This window comes from Lissotriton vulgaris, chromosome 5 (genome assembly GCF_964263255.1).
Source record: "Lissotriton vulgaris chromosome 5, aLisVul1.2, whole genome shotgun sequence".
In the NCBI taxonomy this organism is placed as follows: domain Eukaryota; kingdom Metazoa; phylum Chordata; class Amphibia; order Caudata; family Salamandridae; genus Lissotriton; species Lissotriton vulgaris.
This window is the reverse complement of record NC_141693.1, coordinates 1,195,746,447-1,195,765,302: the sequence shown is the minus strand read 5'-3', so window position 1 is coordinate 1,195,765,302 and position 18,856 is coordinate 1,195,746,447. Positions and strand designations below refer to the sequence as shown.

General features: G+C 44.7%; 1 protein-coding gene across 7 annotated transcripts in view; it reads left to right on the top strand.

Annotated features, from left to right (window-relative positions):
* The window catches only part of IKZF5 (IKAROS family zinc finger 5), a 140,500-nt gene that overhangs the window by 8,098 nt on the left and 113,546 nt on the right, over positions 1–18,856 (top strand). For 5 of the 7 annotated variants that reach the window (XM_086922987.1, XM_086922991.1, XM_086922985.1 and 2 more), the window contains exon 2: positions 6,594–6,715. The exons of the other annotated variants lie outside the window; for them this stretch is intronic. Coding sequence is in view for 3 of the 5 variants with exons in the window: in XM_086922991.1 (XP_086779117.1) it covers positions 6,613–6,715 (103 nt within the window). In the remaining 2 variants the exon portion in view is untranslated. The remainder of the gene's footprint in view (positions 1–6,593; positions 6,716–18,856) is intronic. 7 annotated transcript variants of the gene reach the window in all.

Genomic DNA, 18,856 nt, shown 5'->3' with positions numbered 1-18,856 from the left:
TCAGTGCTATCCGCAGGAGATTCATGATGAACTCTGTGGGGAATCCACATGGGTTGATGTCTAGAGAGAAGGAGGGTGTGGATCACTTGTAGACCTTCGTCATGGGGTATATTTATATAGAGGGATTCGATGTCTAACCCTGCCATGACTTGCGTAGTGGTATCAAATGGTAAATCCTCAATTGTATTGATCAGGTCCATCGTATCACGGATGTAGGTATCGTTCTCAGGGACAAATGGTTTAATTACGGAGTCTATGTATTTTCCCAATGGTTCTAGGATGGATCCACACCCAGAAACAATAGGTCTACCTGGTGGATTGAGACTGTCTTTGTGAATCTTGGGGAGGACGTACAGTACAGGAGTGCAACGACTGGCACTGTTCAGGAATTCGAATTCCTTCTTGGTGATGATGTCTTTGTCTTTGGCTTCAATGGTGATGGAGAGTATTTTAGTCCGGATATCTTCTAAGGGGTCTTTGGGGAGGGGTCGATAGTGTTCCTGGTTGGCAAGTTGTCTTTGAATTTCCAGATCATATTTGGTTGTGCTCATAGCCACTATTCCGCCGCCCTTATCCGCTGGTTTTATGATAATGTCACTGTTATTTTTCAACATTTTCAAGGCTTGTTTTTCTGCCAGCGGGAGATTATAAGGGATGAATTGTGATTGATTTTTGAGATCCATTACATCTTTGAGTACCAGTCGTTCAAATGTCAAAATTTCCGGTAGCATGGTGTGTGATGGAGGGCGAAAAGGTGACAGATTCAGGGGTGTGGTATCAGTTTTATCTGCAAAGTATTGTCTGAGTCTTATCCGTCTGAAGAATTTCAAAAGGCTGGATTGAAGGTCCAGGAAATCTGTTCGTTCCGTTGGTACGAATGTAAGACCTCAAGACAGGAGGTTGATCTCATCATTGCTGAAGACATAGTCCGAAAGATTGAATATTGGTATTTGTAGGTCAGTGGCTCTTGCCGGATCAGTGTTATCTGTTGTTGGTGTCCCCATTGGTAGAACCGGTTGCGTGTTTGTCGTTCGCCCGGGAGTTGTGGTTGGTATTGGCGGTTTCTGGCGGGGAGATTTTGAGGGGGTGATTGTCCGCGGCCTGTCCCTAAAAAACCAGCCGGGAGCAAGGGTGGTGGTCTATTGCTGGCGGTTGAGGTACCTGGACGGTTATCCGAGTCTGAGTCTTCGACCAAGGTCTTGGATGAGTCTGAAAATGTTATCCGTTGGTTGTTTCTGAAGCGTCTCCAATTGCGTGTTCTTGGTGGGATGTATGGGGTATTGTAGAATTCCTCGTCCAAGTACGGATAGGTGTTTTCTGGTACATGCCATTACATGGCCACAAACCAACCATAAAAGAAATACCATCACAGCTGCCTGGGGCCTCGATCCGATTGTGGGACACTACAGATGCCAAAACTGCAGTGTATGCAGTCTGACTACAAATACAAAAGAATTTACAGTTAATGGTCGCTCACATAAACTGACCAAACACACAAACTGCAGATCACAAAAAGTTATTTATGCGATCAAGTGTCCATGCCACCAAATCTACATTGGGCAGACGACACAAATGATTAAACAACGCATCATTCAGCATAAGAGCCGGATCAATTGCAAAACATTGACAGCACCCTTGGTATCACACTACCTGCAACATGGTCACCTGGACACTGACATTCATTGGCAAGTGATAGAGAAACCCACATTGCCCACTCGAGGAGGTGACATAAAAATTCTCCTAAACAAGGCTGAATGCAAATGGATGACCATTTACGACTCAATCAATCAGGGGCTGAATACGATTGACGAATGGAACGGTACAGTTACCACCTGATTCACCTACCGGTCCATAGTTAATCTGTACCCAGATCTCACATGCTAGCTTTCGACCCCCATTAATACTGAACAGCTCGATAGATTAACTGAACCTCCAGACCACTTCCGGTCTCCATTGGATCACCATACCTATCCACATCCATTGTGCACTTGTTGAACATTCCCAAAACGTAAGCATACGCCCATAATGAGTGTATAACATGTCTCTAGGCGGCACACACCACCTCCAAGATCCGCCCACAACAGGCTGCGGTACAAAGTGACTTAATGCTAATAATATGTCGCCCACAAATTAGCCTTTGGTGTAACATGTTTTTAAAAAAATGTGATGTACAATATTGTGGCATTATAAATTTTCTGAGTTTTTGTCTGCCAAAATAGTTAACTGCACTACATCAAATAGCACTAACAATATGTTGCCCCCGCAATAAACACAGGCTGCAGCCAAAGATACCTTAAGACATGTGTTAAAACGCGTTGTTTGATTTAGTGCTCAATTGTTAGCTTTCTTTGTAAAATCAACCTTTCCTCCTCCCGTCCCAGAACACGTAACTATTGCAACGCTCCACTCTCCCCCTCGTTATCCGAAAACGTCACTAGAGCCACGCCCCTGACACTACCCTCCATGTCAGCCCACAACCATTGACGCTCTCTGACACGCCCAGTGCCCGCCCCCTCCTCCCGATCCAACTCCACCCAGACTCGAAAGCAAAACTTCCACTCCTTGCCGCCACCGGCTTTCCAACGCTTGCAGTTCTTTCAAGCTCCAGCACGCCGATTCATTCAGGTATGGGCCCCCATTACCTGACCAAAACTACCTTTAACCCCATGCTCTCCGACCATAACAACGATCTGACAATAATGCCCCCCTCTCTACCTTTCCACAGCTAACATGCTAGAACACGGCTGATCCAACACGGCCGATCAAAGCACAGATTACTCAAGGTACGTGGTGATTAGGTTCTCTAGCCCCCGTATTACTGCCTAACAGTATAGCCCCCAATCGGCATCATGCTGATATCAGAAGGCTTGACCCACACAAGCATAGCACGCCAGGCTAGTTCACTCCATCCAAACAGTGCTCCTCTGACTCTTTCTTGTCTCCCCAGAGCCCCCATGCAGTCTACAGACGATTCTTTACTTGGCCTGCACCAATTGCCATAGACTGCCCCTCCTATTCGTGGAAGCTTGCTAAATAGACGATTCACGCTACCGGAATCCACCAAGGTACCTAATTGCCTCCCTTGAGATGTCTTACCTTCCCAATTCCTGGAACCCCACCCCTGATCCTCTTCCCTTTCCTTACAGCACGCCCCAACTCAGACAACCAAGTCCTGATGACGATCCAAACCAATGTGGATCGAAACGCCGTCGACCTAACAGCCAAAATAACAGGCGCACTCCTCCTTTGTGGCTCTACATTCAATTGAAAGAACCTCTGCCTACTGTGATATCACGTTGTCAAAAGCGCTTTCGAGCCACTCACTGTAAATTATCTGCACCTTACTCGCAGTGCGCCGCCCACGCTGTTCACTTTTCACTTGTGTCGCCACCTTCACTTTGTACACTTTTATGCACCAAGTTTTATATGGTTGTCATCAATTCAATTTATGCAGTGCTGTCTCTAACTGTATAACATCCGACCATGAAACTAATGTTATAATATAAAGATGATTAACTATCTTTTGTCATACCAACGAATACTCTCCTTCTTTCTTTACAAGTAATGCTATGTGCATGCATGTTTTAATTGTCTACATATCCTTACCTCTCAGAACATTGTTTCTTTGTTGCACCTAGTAGTAACAGAGCATGAAAGGAAGCAGTTTATCTACAGCAGGTTTAGGATGTAATAGTTGCTTTTCAGGTGCTTGATCCGAGCGGTGAGAAAACGTACCTTGTAATAAATTCGGTTTACGGTAGCACATCGTAACAGACATTCAGTGTGCCTCGAAGACGCCTGCCTGTAGCAGTAGGTATTCTGATTGCTTCCCCATTATTTATAGATGCTTGCCTGTGTATACCAGAGTCATGGCCCCCAGTGAGATTAACTGCTTGCTTCACGGTAAGTGGTTGAACATGAATACCATAGGGCATAATGTCTGCTGTTAAAACCATCCCAGGATCGCGAAATAGTCAGTATCGTGAAATGTCCACCCCCACGGCTCCGGCCTGGGTCTTGATTCTTTGGTAAATTCCCCGGATAGGGACTCCTGTAGCATATAAATAATTACGGGGTAAAGTTGAAATTTAAATTGTAGTTTCGATTTCACTTTAATATTACTCCCAATGTCAAACTCTCTTCCTGTTGCGCTCAAAGATATAGCCCAGAGTTATACCGCAGCTTTGTCTAATAGTGATTTATTCCATACTGTCCTAATGGCAGCAGAAGTATTCAGTTTAAAGAGAATCCATTTTCTCATCTACAGCATTTGTGAGGTTCTCTTGTTCTTCTCAATAAGATGCAGGTACACACGTCCCGTATACTGCTTACAATGGCCAATGCTTACTTCCGAATGAAACTACAATTGTGTTTTTTTCACTTATCGAAACCGTTCTGTTCAATGCACTCGAAAGAGGAAGGTGTCCGTTTTTAACATTCTATCATGCCAGGGATGTGTGCATGTGGAACGTGTAGCATTACAACGAAAGCTGCCGACTTTGGAACCGGGGAGAGAGGTTCGACTCGCGGCGAAGGCTCAATATCCTGTTATTCTCGGCAACTAGCCTAATCCTTCTGAGCCTAAAAAACGAAATTGAACTTGTCCTTGTGTAATATAACCGTGCCCATGTAAAGCGTTTCAACACCTTTGCGTCAAGTTCATGCTGTATAAAAAAACTGCAAAAAACACTCCTTATTTTTTGCTATTAGCCAATAAGCCAGCGGAGCTTGTTGATCTCCGGCAATGTTGCAGCAGAAAAAAATAATGGAACAATTTTCTCAAAATACTTCAGGGGGTATGTTTTAGGCCACTTTCTGCTACACTTTGTGCTTTGGATTGCCGTGTGAGCATCATTTCCTCTCATGCACACACTGTACCCTCCCCCCAATCAGGGGGAAGCCCGATTACTCTCCAGGAAAAGGTCTGGCTCAAACAGCTAGATCACCTTCCCGGTCATTGACAAAGCAGCTTTCTGATCCTCGTGACATCACACTCTTCTGGTATCCTTAGTCGAAGCAGACAACATTTTGACTTAACTTTTTGTACTCCCTGCTGATCCCGGTTTAAGAACACAAGCTGTAATACTTAAAAGCTAAAGTATACAAAAAGTGATGGGTGGAATGCTTGAATTAATCTCAGTCACTGGTAAGTACTGTAGGCCGCATCCCAATTTATTGTTATTTTGCATACCATGTCACCTCTGTATCGCTGGAGGAAAGTGAATGTACTAGTCTTTTTGTGTGTAAAATACTCCACTGAAACTTGGCTATTATTGTGTAGATCAGGCCGTTTCCTCATAACCAGGGAAACTTGCCTATTCCATCTGAGCTGTAAGCCACCTTGACAGAATCTGATCATTTTGACCTCTAACTGTCTGCCTAGCATGCACAGGACAGAAATTCAGCATGCATCCCACCTGATAGGATGAGTAGTTCAATTTTAAAATACTTTTTTGACTTTTGATTTTCCAAGTATCTATAGAGCGGAATTAAGGACTTTAACATTATGCCAAAGAGTTTGTTTTTGCGTGGACTTCAAGAAGGGGAATCTGCCAACACCTGCACAGGCAGGACTGAACAGGAACATGGCATGGTCCTGCTTAGTACCTAAAGTTTTCATTAGTCATAAGAGTAGGTAATGCACCTTAAGACTATCCAGAGCATAGTGGTTGATAGCCATGCTTTTGCAGGATGTAGTGGCATGTGCAGATGTCTCTCGAGACTTGTGTTTTGATAACCTAGAATATAACAGGTTTTGGAGGTCTTTTAGGGGCGGAGATCTGAAAAAGAAGAACTGGAAAAGAAGTAATAAGACCGGCTGAGAGAGTATCCTATTTGTAAACCAAATTTTTGTTGATTCATCTTGTGTTTATTTGGTAAGCATATGCTTAAAATTGACCAATAACGGAGCAAGAGTTTAGGGAGTGCCCATCCTCCCTTTGCCAAGAGAAGTAAAAAAAAAATGGAGGGGCTCACCATGGTCTTTTATGGCCCCATTTGATAGCTGATATAGACGCATTACTTTTTTAAAAAAAAGGGCATCTGAAGATCTAGGGTAAGTGCATGAAATAGATACAATAATTTGGGTAACAGTATAATTTTATTGAGGTTAGCACACCCTAATAATTTAAAGGGGAGTGCTGTTTCCATTTCTTATAGAACCTGTGGCTTCCTACAAAGTGGGTGTATAGTTACTGGGTCTCAGGTTGTCTAAATTTGTTGTTAGCTATACCCCATCTTTGAGAATGATTGAGCATCATATGGAGGTTCTTGGCCTATCGTTAGCACATGTGTTTATCTTTATTAAGTTTATATCCAAAACCTTACCAAGTTGGGTGACAGCAGCTTCAGTCACATACATGGCTGAGCTGCGGTTTAGAGTGTTGAGTTAACACACCACCTGAATTCTAACTCTATTTGATCTATTCATCAAAACCCTAAAAATGGTCCCAGAGCATATTGAGTCGGGAACAGGGCATCCTTGTTTTCTTGCTTAGTACCATGGGAAATATTAAATGGGGTAGAGAAGTGGACACTTATAGTTAACATTGCCTTTGAGATATAATACATAGCTTGTATTCACTTGATAACAGGTAACGGAAGTCCAAACCAATGCAGTGGCCACAGCACCTGGCCAAATGTCTTCTCGGCATCAAGGGATATGAAGGACATTGTGGTGTTCCGCCTCTGCCCAGTCAATTATCACCACTGCAAGGTTAGTATGTCCTGTGGTACCTCTGCTGGGCATAAACCTGTTTTGCCAAGGAATCACTAATTGCATCATTATTTTGTTGATTTTCAGTGATAGAAGGCGTGGATATTTTTAAAATCTGAGCATTACACTGAAATGGGACAATAGGAATTAATTAATGGGGTGTTAGTATTTATTTATTTATTTCAATGAAGTCATCACTTGGGCAAAGTTTCAAGAGGAAAGAATTGGCACGCCTTGCATGATTTTAGTAATGTATTGAAGGGAAAAAGTGAGTAATTTCATTGGTGATTAATTTACCTAATTCTCTGGGTATGGCGGCCATTCCTCCGGCTGTGCTATCGGAACTGTATGGATAACTCATATGAGGTCATTTAATATTATTTGGGCTTTAAATGCTCCTTGTTAACAGGGGGGTGGGGTCGATATTGGCAGGGAAACGGTATACGTTGTACGCCTACCTCATGCAATATAAATTCCAAATAGCAATGTTACAGAAAACACATTTACTGATCAGGCTGAGGTGAAAAAAATGGCTAAATGGGGACATATGTTTGCTGCTACATATTCCTTTTATGCTAGGGTTGTGATTACATGGATAGTATCAGGCACTCCTTTTAAGCCCCATGATACGATGATAAACCCAAAGGGGAGATGTGTTTAAGTGGCGGAAATCCTTGAGTATTATGACTCCTGCCTGATTAACACCACGCCCCTAATGTGGACGATAAAACATTCTTTCCTGAAATTATGACTAGTAGCTGATTATGCTACAAGCACATTAATCCGGTCAGGCCATTTTATTTGTGTATTGGATTAAAGATTGGACTAACTATTCCCAACCCCGCAAAGCCTGGTATAAAACCGGGTAAAGAAACAATTTTACCTGGTTATTTTTGACTTTAACCTAGTAAATATCTGGTGTCATTACCACCCACATGATGAGACCTACTCCTATTATTCAGCTGTACATGGAAGGCACAGTAGACTGGACTGTGTGTTGTAATATAGAGAAGAAATTGCAGTGTTTTGATAATATCTCCTACTTAAACAGGTTTTTATCCGATCACGTACCTTGAATCCTTACTCTGAAGCAGAGATGTGCTAGGACCTATATACATTTATGGTCAATGCACATAGACGTAATGACTGAAGGGGCTTTCATGTGGTATATGAAGGAGACATTTCTTCGCACACAGTCACAAGTCAACTGAGAGTTGAGCTAAGGAGTGGAAGGCATACAGAGGTCCTCTTAGAGGGGAGTTTATGGCACTGACATTTGGAGTTAATCAACAGTTGGACTGATCTTCATCCAATTTAGAAAATGTTCATGCACAGCAGAACTAGCAGATCCTGACCGATCCTACGGCTGCCTGGCAGTGGGTAATAACTATATGACAGATAAAAGATACTTAGTCTAGGCAAGAAAGTACACACACACATAATACAGACAGAAACTGTTCCAAGAAGGGGATAGGTCTGGTCTTGTATTAGGCTGGCTGTTAAAGAAAGAGAGCGAGGTCACAGACCTGTATACTAATGTTAAAGAACGCAAGGTGCCTGGGTATTGTGGCAAGAGGCCCTATTAATGAGGAGTGTAGTGCATATTTGAAAGACTACTTTTCTCAGGAGCTGACCGGGCCCCCAGATGAGATAGAGAAGAACTTTGAAGAAGCCAGACTCCCACACCTGTTGGGGGAGCAAAGTCTACTTTTGTATTCCCCTATCAGATTGGAAGAACTGACCGAGGCCTTGTATGGTATGAAAAAATTTAAAGTTCCAGGTGCAGATGGCATCCCAGCAGAGGTTTATCAAATGATGCCTTCGCTCAAGTAAGACCAGCATTGGCATAGCCAATAGGTTTCGCTTTTGGGACCTTATAAGTGTTCGGCCATGCAACAGTTGATGTTGTTGCACCAAGGATATTGTGCTGCATAACTAAATACTAAAAGGTCCCAAAAGCGAGACCTATTGACTATGCCAATGCTTGTGTAAGAAAGCCTTTGATTGCGTCTCCCGGCCAAGAACAAAGCTGAACGCGGCTCTGTGAAGCCCTGCTGGCCTCTGCTGCGGGAAACCTGTTTTTCACCAATCTAACACATGCAGGGTACGAAGAGATCACACAAACCCGACTAAAAGACAGGAAAGGGTAGCCTTGAAAACGGACCATTATTCCTTCCAACACCTTTTATATTTCTTACTGTACCTAGTAATTGGTTACGTATTTCATTTTTTAGGGCTCGCCTGCTGATGCGCTTGCGCATAGCTGGCGAAGCTCTATAGTGGCTTATCCAGAGTTTAACCACTGGCGATTCCATGCAGTGCATGTGCGCTTTTTAGGTCATTGCGCAAGCGCAAGCCCTGAAAAGCGCGTGCACAATGCCACAGGCTGACTGCCTGCCTGCCTCGCATTACCACATCAAAGGCAGCCCAGCCTTCCTCCCACAAGCTTCTCAGCATGCGCTCTGCGCTCTGCATTTCTCCTCCCAGCGCATTTCTCATCCCCTAATTATTCCCGGCCAGCCGTACTTTCAGTTTCACGGCCGCCAGGCCGTGTCTCCTTTTATGCTCTCTGATGCTTGTTTTTTTTTTAAACTTGTTTTAACATGGCAGCTTTCTCGCATTTCTCCTCCCCCCTCCCCACAGCATTGCCAAGAGCTTTTTTTCTACAGTATTCGGACTCTGTCTCTACTTTAATAGACACTTTAGCTCCTTCTTCTTATCTCTTTTCCCCTCCCCCTCTCGCCAGCCACATTTCTTTGCTTCCCTCTCTACCCCTCCCTCCACCGGCTTTCCTTCTTTTTCTTTCCTCCCACATCTCTCCATCCCATTCACTCCCCCTGCTGCTCTCTGTCTTATCTCCTCCCTCTTCCTTTATCTCCTCTTCCTCCCCGGCACAGAAAGCTCTTGTGACCCGCAGTCCCTTCCCTCGGGCCCTCTCCCTCCTGTCGCCCTGATATCTATCACCAGTCCCCGCGCTCACCTCATTCTCCTGTCTCTGCCCACTTTTTCTTCTCACGGTCTCCTCTTTCGGTCTCCATCTTTTACGAACAGTCGCTCCCTCCCTGCCCTCTTCGCGCAGTCTGCCTCTTCCTCCCCCGCCATGATAAACTGTTGTTTTCGATGATGTGCAGAGCAGCACCGCCCGGCCCAGCCCCACTCCCAATCTCGTGTCTAGTTTCACTGGTGCAAAGTGTGTCTGTACTTCTCTCACATTAAGCTTTAACTGCGTTTCTGCACTGTGGTCCACTGCTGTGTCCGTCCTGTTTTCAGAGCACAATTTTCACAATCGCATGTCCACTGTTGGTGCTGACGGTTAATCATTCCTACCTTCGTTCTGTGCTCACCCCGACCCCTCTAGCTCTCCATTTCATCATACTCTTGTCTCTTATTTTCGTGCCCTTTGTTTCAAGCTTTTTTAAAAGTTTTGTTTTCATTCTTCTGTCCTATTCCTGTTTTGCATTTTCTCTTCATAACCATTTCTTCTTTTGTTGGTCCATTTTTCTTTCTTTTTTTCCTTATTTGTAATATCAATACATCTAAGTCACGTAAATACAAAACATGTTGCATTACAAATGCTATAGGTGTCACATTTGCGAAAGTTATAACTGTTGGCATTGTAAATGACAAAGCTATTAATTTAGCTATTTTAAAAAATAACACATAAATAAAAAAAAATTCATTTATAAGACCAATAGCTCAAACTTTCCTAATGCGAGCCCTATTGCATTTCCAATGCTTGTTTAACGTATCCGCGACGGCTTCAAGTTCTGCTGGGAAAATATGTTACTGTGGATGCTGCGGAAAGAGTCAAGATCAGAGGGGTAAAATCAAAATTCAGAAACACTGAAGTGCTAAATTTGCTTCAGATGCAACACATGTTTACTCCCCCCTCTGATGCACCACAATTTGGGTAGCGTCTTGCATTGAAAGGAAGAAAACAGATATTTGTCTGAACTATTCGGCATTATCACTATAGTGAGTCAGTTCAAAACGGAAACGATGTGAATAAATGTTACATCCTGGTAAGGAATTCCAGAAGACTTCGATAGGTTACAGATGATAAGTTTTTTCTTCTTAGATGGTTAGATAGGTTTTCCAGTGTATATGTAATCAAAGCCCCACCAGCAACGTCCTCTCTGCTGCCTAACCCAGGATCCAACTGACAGTCCTCTTGCAGCATACCAAACATTCCAATGACATCACATTCACACTAACATTCCACTCACACTGGCTGAACAGCAGAGGCAGAGAAACAGGGCAGTAGTAAGGTAGAAACCTTGGATAGAACACACCTTCCCTCTTTATAAAATGAACAAAGAGAAAGCAAATGTAAATAGCAATGGTACAGTAACATCACAGAATAATCAATAAGAAATTGCAGTAGAAAATTGTGAATGCACACAAGTATGAAAACATACTAAAAATAAGGAAGGTGAAATGTGATGTAAACATAAGCAATAAAAGAAAAGAAAACATGTAATACAGTACAAAGTGATACAGTATGACAAATTTTACAGCACGAAATGAATACAAAAATAGAAAATACACACATCTCCTTCTTTAGCAGAGAAAAAAATTGAAGTAAGAAGTTTCAAAAGGAATGGAAAAAAGTAAAAGAACGGAAAGCAAACTAAGAAAATGTACATAAGCAAAAGTAATGACCACCACAACTACACCAACTGGACAGGCTAGCGAGAAGTATGGAACCACCGAACACAGGAACAGGAAGAAGGAAACCAGGAAGAAATGAAAGTAAAGAAAGAAAACAGTTGGCGTACACCTCACACATCAACCAAAAGCAAGACATGTAGAAAAGGTCTGCGATCTGCGTAAACTGTACCATACCAAAGATAAGAGTACAGTCACACCTAAAATTAGACCACAAGTGAAAAATGCAGGGAAAGTACGATCTGGGAAACTGAACTACACAGCAAAGAAAATTCAGTAACACCTCAAATTAGACCACATAAGTAAACCTGCGTACAATTTGACAATTAAACTGTAAATATAAATAAGGCTCCCGGTTTTCCATTTCAACAGATTTTTACATATAAATACAGACGGAAAAATATTTTCCTTCCGTCTGTATTCATAAAATTAAAGCAGAAAAATACGACCAAATCAGATTCCGAGAATTGTTCGGCAATCCGTGCTCTAGCCCTGAGCCCAGGGTTAGCTGATATGCCCCTCTTCCTGACTGCAGGGTATGCTTGCCCACATTAACACCTTCTGGGCCATTAATCTCTGGCAGGGCCTAGTTAACAGTTAAATGGTCTTCGAAGTACTCTGTGCGGCTGAGATAAGCTCATGTTTGAGTGTCCCTGGAAGCTGTCTCAGCCTGGGGTGCCACACAAAGGGGGCTGGGGGAGGGGGGGGGCGTAGGGGCTGAAGCCCTTTGAGCACAATAGGCGTTGCGAGCCAGTCTCTAGCACTTCACCGAAAAGAGAGGCAGCCAGGTGTGTGCGCACTGCAAGAACGAGTGATTCACACCTGATCTTACCCTTGTAACTGATGAGACTCCTTCACAGGCCCTGGCACCCTCTGCACATTGGCTGTTTACATTTCAGCAGGTTACAGATGACATAATGGAATACACATCTACTGCCTGTCAGAGGGGCAGGGACAACATGGCGTACGCGCCGGGCAGACACTTAACCTCTGCAAAGTGCTTAAGACTGCTTTTCCGCTAGATACTAGAGCGCCCTGAAGCAGCATCCCAAGAAACACTTTGAATGAATAAACACATCACGACCTTGGCCACAGGTATCTGCACTGTCCGTGAGACGAAGGCTCACTGAGAGGAATGGTTTGTTTTGTAAATCCAGCCCGCTCCTCTGTATTGGTGAACACTGTTTGATCTTGGGCCAGGAGCCGTGGGTGTGGGCCTTGTGTAATCAGAGCTCTTTGTTACTGCCCTGCAATAATCGCAGGCCAGCTTCATCTCCAATAATAAGAAGCTCGGTCCCAACTAGAGGTCTGTCCAGATGCTTCTCATTCCAACACGGACTACAAAGGATGCGCTTCCGGTTCTGTGCACAGCTGGCCTGTGCTTGTTGAACAAGCCTCGGGAGAGCCCCAGGGGTCACTGTGTCATGTGCTCCCTTGCAATACCCCAACAGGATGGAACCGAGTGTTAGACTTGTTATTTTCACTCATAAAGGATCAGAGAGTGTTCCAGGGGCCAGGCACCCTCACCGGGCGTCAGTGTCACTGCGCCTGCGCTGGCCACTGTGAATCTGGTCTGATCTCCTGCACACTCTGGTTCTCGCCTCAAGGCAGTGTCTTCCTAAGGATTTTGGGGACCTAAGACCTTAATATTTTTGGGTTGTCCCATTAACAATATTCTTCTAAGTGAAGTACCTTGATGCCAAACAATATTGAAATATGTGTTAAGGCCTGAGATAGAGAAAAATACAGAAGTACAAATGATCAAAAGTACATTTTCCAAAGAGCTCCTATGGTGGTGGGGGCCCTGGGCAACTGCCCACTTTGCCAATGGCTTAAAACGTTTCTGCCTCAAGGCACAATACTCTACAAGTGCGCCACAGCACACATTGTCACATCAGGTGGGTGTGTGCAAATGTGCCCTCTTGGGTTCATGTGTGCAGAGGTCGAAGCTGCTGATATGAGGGGCCCCCTCTGCTTGGCTCAAGGGGCCCTTGAACTAGTGACAGCCCCCTCCCTTTGTGAATGTTCAGCCGTTTTCTGAATGCGGACAACCAACTGTGTCAAATGTGAAGGCGATGAATTGAAAGCGCCTTTCAGCACATCTAATCCAGGCCAAAATGGGAACACATGTTTTGCGAGTGCTCCGTGCCCCAGAGGGCAGGTGCTTTCTACGCTCGTGTGCAAGTAGCAAAGAAATTCAGAGGCGAAACTGCAGTCATGTCATGTCCTCTGCAGACCAACGTAGTTGGCAGAGGCGCAACTAGAGCCAGATTTCAGGTGCGGGGGCTAATTTCAGGTCACTGAAAGTGCACAGGTGCACTTGTCTAAATTTTAAATGTGTTTACATTTAATAATCATGGCTAATGACAGTGTTTTCAATATTGTAACACAGCAGCAGCTCACTAATTCTGCAAGTAATTTCTGTGGCAAAGTTTTCAGCGGACTGTTTTGTGTTTACATAATTTGGCACCGATATACATATAGCTAAACCTATAACAACCGTGTGCAGTCTATTTAAATAAATGTGGAAAAATACTAGCTGAAACGTCTGTTTTTGCTTGCGACAAAAATAAATACAGATATATACAGATAAAATGACAAAAAAATAAATATGGATAAATACAGACGGAAATGTTAAAAAAATAAATACCATAAAACTGGGAGCCCTAAATATAAAGTACACATGTAAAGAATCAGAGGAACAAAGAAAATGCTCCAGGAAAATGCGATCTGGGTAAACTGAACTACGCAGCAAAGAAATTCAGTCAAGCCTCAAGTTAGACCACGTATGAAACTGCAGGAAAAATACAATCTGGGTAAACTAAACTACACAGTAAGGAAATTCAGTCACGCCTCAAATTAGACCACGTATGAAAACCTACGCACTAAATGAAAAATGTACTGTAAGTGTCGTCATGAAGTTATCAGAGGTACAAGGAAAAGTGCACCAGGAAGAGTGTGATCTGGGTGAGCTGAACTACACAGCAAAGAAAATTCATTCACACCTCAAATTAGGCCACATGCAAAAACTTGCGCACACTGTAATAAAGGCACTGTTAAGCAAAAATCATGTATAAAAGAGGAACAAGGTAAATGCTCCACATTCAGATACAGACAGAAAATGTATGTAAACCTGCATACCAAGCAAAATGCATTAATAACAAAATAGCATGTAACATAGCAAAATAAAAATCAATGCAGAAATAAGTAGAACATGAAAATGCATAACAGTAAAACGCTGTAATAATGAGAGCCAGAAATGAGGCAGAAACAAAGTTGCTTAAGTGGCAGGAATAACCTGAAAAATACAGCAGAAAGTGAAACAACTATTAAAAAACTGCAAAGTATCTCTAAAATCATGTGGCAAAAACTGGAGACGGTAAAATAATGTCTAAGAAACATGGCTCCATGGATGTGAAAACAGAAATGAATACAGGTAAAAAAATAGAATAAATAGTTGCAACGCCGTAGGAGGGGAGCCTTTAAATGAGCAAAGCAGCTTTGCTAAAGTTCCCCAACATAAGTTGGAATTGCATGAAGAGGTAAGGAAGGAATACAGGGAGAAAACCTGCAAAGCGTCTCTGTACAGATGGCAATAGGGCTGGCTGCAGGAAGACAAAGTGCCCCAAAGTACATCAGAACATCAGGCTCCACAGACATCGAAGAGAAAGTAGCAAGATAGGTCCTGGTAGAAATATGAAGAAAAGTCCCCAATAAAATCAAAGATCACTGTGTTGTCCAAAGTACATAAAAAGGTCTGTGTGAAAGTGCTTGGAGACGTTCATAATGAACAGAAACGTGGTTGGCAAGATGACTACAGTAATCCACATAATGAAGAAAAGGACAAACCCAAAATGGCGGCACACACGGTGACGCTGCACTTCTTAGCATCGTCACAGAAAGATTCCATGGAGCTGCGCAATCAACAGGTAAGAGAGAGTGCTCTATGGTGTTTGTGTCAGCATTTTTTAAAAGAAAGTACAGCGGTTGAACTGACACTTTAGTGGCTGAAATGAAAGTCGGTAAATACATTAAAACAGTTACCGAACGAACACAGCCAAGTCCTACCACAGTAAACAAAATTAATGTGAAACTGAGTGTGCCGATCTCCGTTTTATCTGAAGTTAAAAAATCACTGCTGGAAATGCTTAGGCGGTATATCAGAAAATATACTCATTGTGAGCAGTTGGGAACAGGCAGTAATGAGCATGAAAAGCAACTCGACAATCACAGGAGCCGATCAGAAGTTGACACTGCCACCTCACTGTAGAAATATTGAACTTGCAGGATTATGGCTGAAACGCTTGATCAAACCTAGGCTTAATGTACACTGCAATTCTTAAACAGATGAAGTAGATAAACACTCCCAAAGTGGCAGTAACATCTGAATTCAGAGGGGGGGTGGCTTGGCCGAGCTGCGGAATGGCTACTTGCTAGAGCAGCTCCGTCGGCCGACCGAAAATATCCGCTTATAATCCACTCATAGGCATGCTGGACGGGCCCTAACTTGGCGAAAGCAAAGCAGACGACATCCTGAAGTACCTTTGGGGACAAACCAAGCACCCGACTGACCGCTGATAGTGAGGGCGCGCTCGATCTCCTCAATCGCCTGAGGATTGGAGCGCGGAGGTGGAGCCGGGCCCTAAAGTTTGGCGACGTCCGGAGGCTGATGAGGTCCGTTGCGGACCGCGACCTGTGAAAATAAGCCAGAGGCGGAAGCAAGGTCCGGTCTCAAAGCCCGACGCTCCGGGAAACGGGGCCAAGCAAAATCTGTGGCTGGGAGAGTCGCGTTGGAGGGGCAGCCTCCGAGACGCTGCGGGGAATCTGTGGCGGTGCCGCGAATCAACACCAGCGGCTGCCGCTAGCGGCTGCAAACTCCGGAGCTGGACTGACTGAAAAAGCGACTTACTTGTGCTGCCGGGCGGCTGCACCTTCGAGACCGGCCAGAAAGTAAGGAGGCGTGTGGCTAAGGTTCCGCCCTGGTGCTGTGAGTCCTTCGACTGGGAACGGGGGGACCGGCCGCCATTTTGTTGATTGTTGTTGGTGACCTGAGATACTTGGATCGGGCGGATTGACTGGGGGCTGCTGCGGGTGTAAGAGGCCTGAGGATACGGCGGACTGCTCAATAATTTGCGGTGAATCCGCCGGCGGCCCTAGCTGGGAGGGCTCCTGGGGGCCCTTCAGGTGTGCTAGTCACTGATGGTTGGGTGCTGCTGCACGGAGCAGATTGCGCCTGAGCCACGAAGACCTCTCCGTATTCGAGATATATATGGTGGCGGTACCCCACATTGCCCTGCTGGGACACTAAGTCTGGAGCCCGTTCTGAAGCTAGACCGACCACAATCCTGTTGATTACTGCGGAGGCCCAGGTGTGCATGGTATTCGAGAGGTCGCATGGCCCACATGTGCACTGCTGCATTTTCTGTGAAGCCTGGGTGGAGATTGGACTTGCATGGTTGATTTGGCTGACACTACATCCTGGAACCTCTGGTGGTCTGTCGGTGGTCGCAAATGCATGACGCCTGTATATTGCATAGTTCCCTAATGCAGGCCCGGTTGTGCCAAAGCATTGAAGTTATACCAGCGCACATAGTCTAGCAGGCAGTGCCCCGGCTGCACCAGAATAAAACTCTAGTGAAACCTGCACAAGCCCGGTTGGGGAGAGAGCGGTGGCACGAAGCGAATAGGCCGAGACGGTCTGCGCCGCCCACGACAAGACAGCTTGGTCGTGTCGCGGAGAGGTGTATCGCGACGCTCTTCGCGACGACTGCATTGTGCCTTGCGGATTGGGCACCTGGTGCAAATATGGGTAAACCAGAAACGTGGCAACCGAAAATAACTTTTGAAAAGAAGTTAAACAAGGCTGGAGATACAGATAGGGGCCAACAGGAACAGCCTACGGGCTCCACAACGCCATCACCACCTGAGGATGATATCCGCTCCATGTTCAAAGACCTGAAGACCAGCCTGCAAGGCCTAGACACCAAAATGGACTCTCTGGCTGAGAGAATGGATCCCATCACTCAGCGTATGGACAAACAAAAGGGACGAGTGAGTGTACTCGAGACGAGGGTCACCGAAACGGAAGAAGGTCAGACAGAATTAGACAAAAAATTGCGTGGCATGGATGGCGTGCTCCAGCTTATCAAACAAAAGAACGAGGATTTGGAAGCGAGATCGCGCAGGAACAAAATACGCATTACGGGGATTGCGGAATCAACTGACATACAGAATATGGAAAAATACGTAGAGGAGATGATGAAGGAACATTTTGGTCAGGAACTATCGGCGATGTTCCTGATAGAGCACGCGCACAGGTCACTGGGTCTGCGGCCAAAGCCAGGCGCTCCGGCACGACCGATACTGGCGAGAGTACTAAACTACAGGGATCAAGACATAATCTTGAAACTCGCCAGGGAAATGGGTGATGTACAATATAAAGGTAACAACATAACCCTATATCCGGATTTTATAATGCAAGTCCAAAACGCCCACAGGGAATTTCTCCCTGCCAAGAAAATCTGTCAGCAGATTGGCACCGCTACGCTTTGATATATCCTACTAAGCTCAGAATACAAGGACACGGTAAACCTATGTTCTTCACGGACGCCAAGACTGCCCTCTCATACGCGAAACAAATGGCAAATGAACACAAACAACGTGAGGTGATGCCGGACTCTCAGCTGGAGAAATCTCTTAGTGACATTGAGTGACGTATAGAGGCACGGCGCATTGAACAATCAGATAAGTGAATATTGTAGATACCTGATGTGTAGGTGGGTGGAGCGGATGTGGGTCGGAGCTCCCGTAGATCTCAACTCAGTTGATTCCATATATTTGTGCGGTACAATGGTTGGATGTATCCGTAGAGGGATCCCATGGAAAACATACACAACCATATTAGACCGGGAGGGCAGGTTTATCTTACTACACGGTACGCTCTATGGTACTCCTACAGTGATTGTGAATGTATATGACCCAAACTCTGATAGCCCAGAATTCTTCTATGGTGTTTGTCAGAAGATTCAGTCGTTAATGCCAGTGTCACTTCTTTGGGGCGGGGATTTCAATGTGGTACTATCTTCGGTGCTTGACAGGGAAGGGGCCACACGTGAACACCATCCGAGGGCCGCTCAGGCGTTAAGGGACACCATAGAAATTCGTGGTCAAGGCTGGATTACTGGCTAATGTCGAAGGACATTCACACACAAGTTACGGGCACAGAGCACTTTCCGCGCACTTTTTCGGATCATGCACCTGCGGTGGTGAAAATACGCGTCCCTGAGCATTACATACAACCATTCACTTGGAGATTTCCATCAGGAGCCTTGCTTGATCATGTCTTCCGGGAGAGTCTTAGAGAAAAGGTGGAAGATTATTTCACGCTAAATGAAGGTACGGTAGATTCCCCCAGTACACTCTGGGATGCATTTATGGTGGTTTTTAGGGGGACTGTATAGCCTTAAAGGCAGG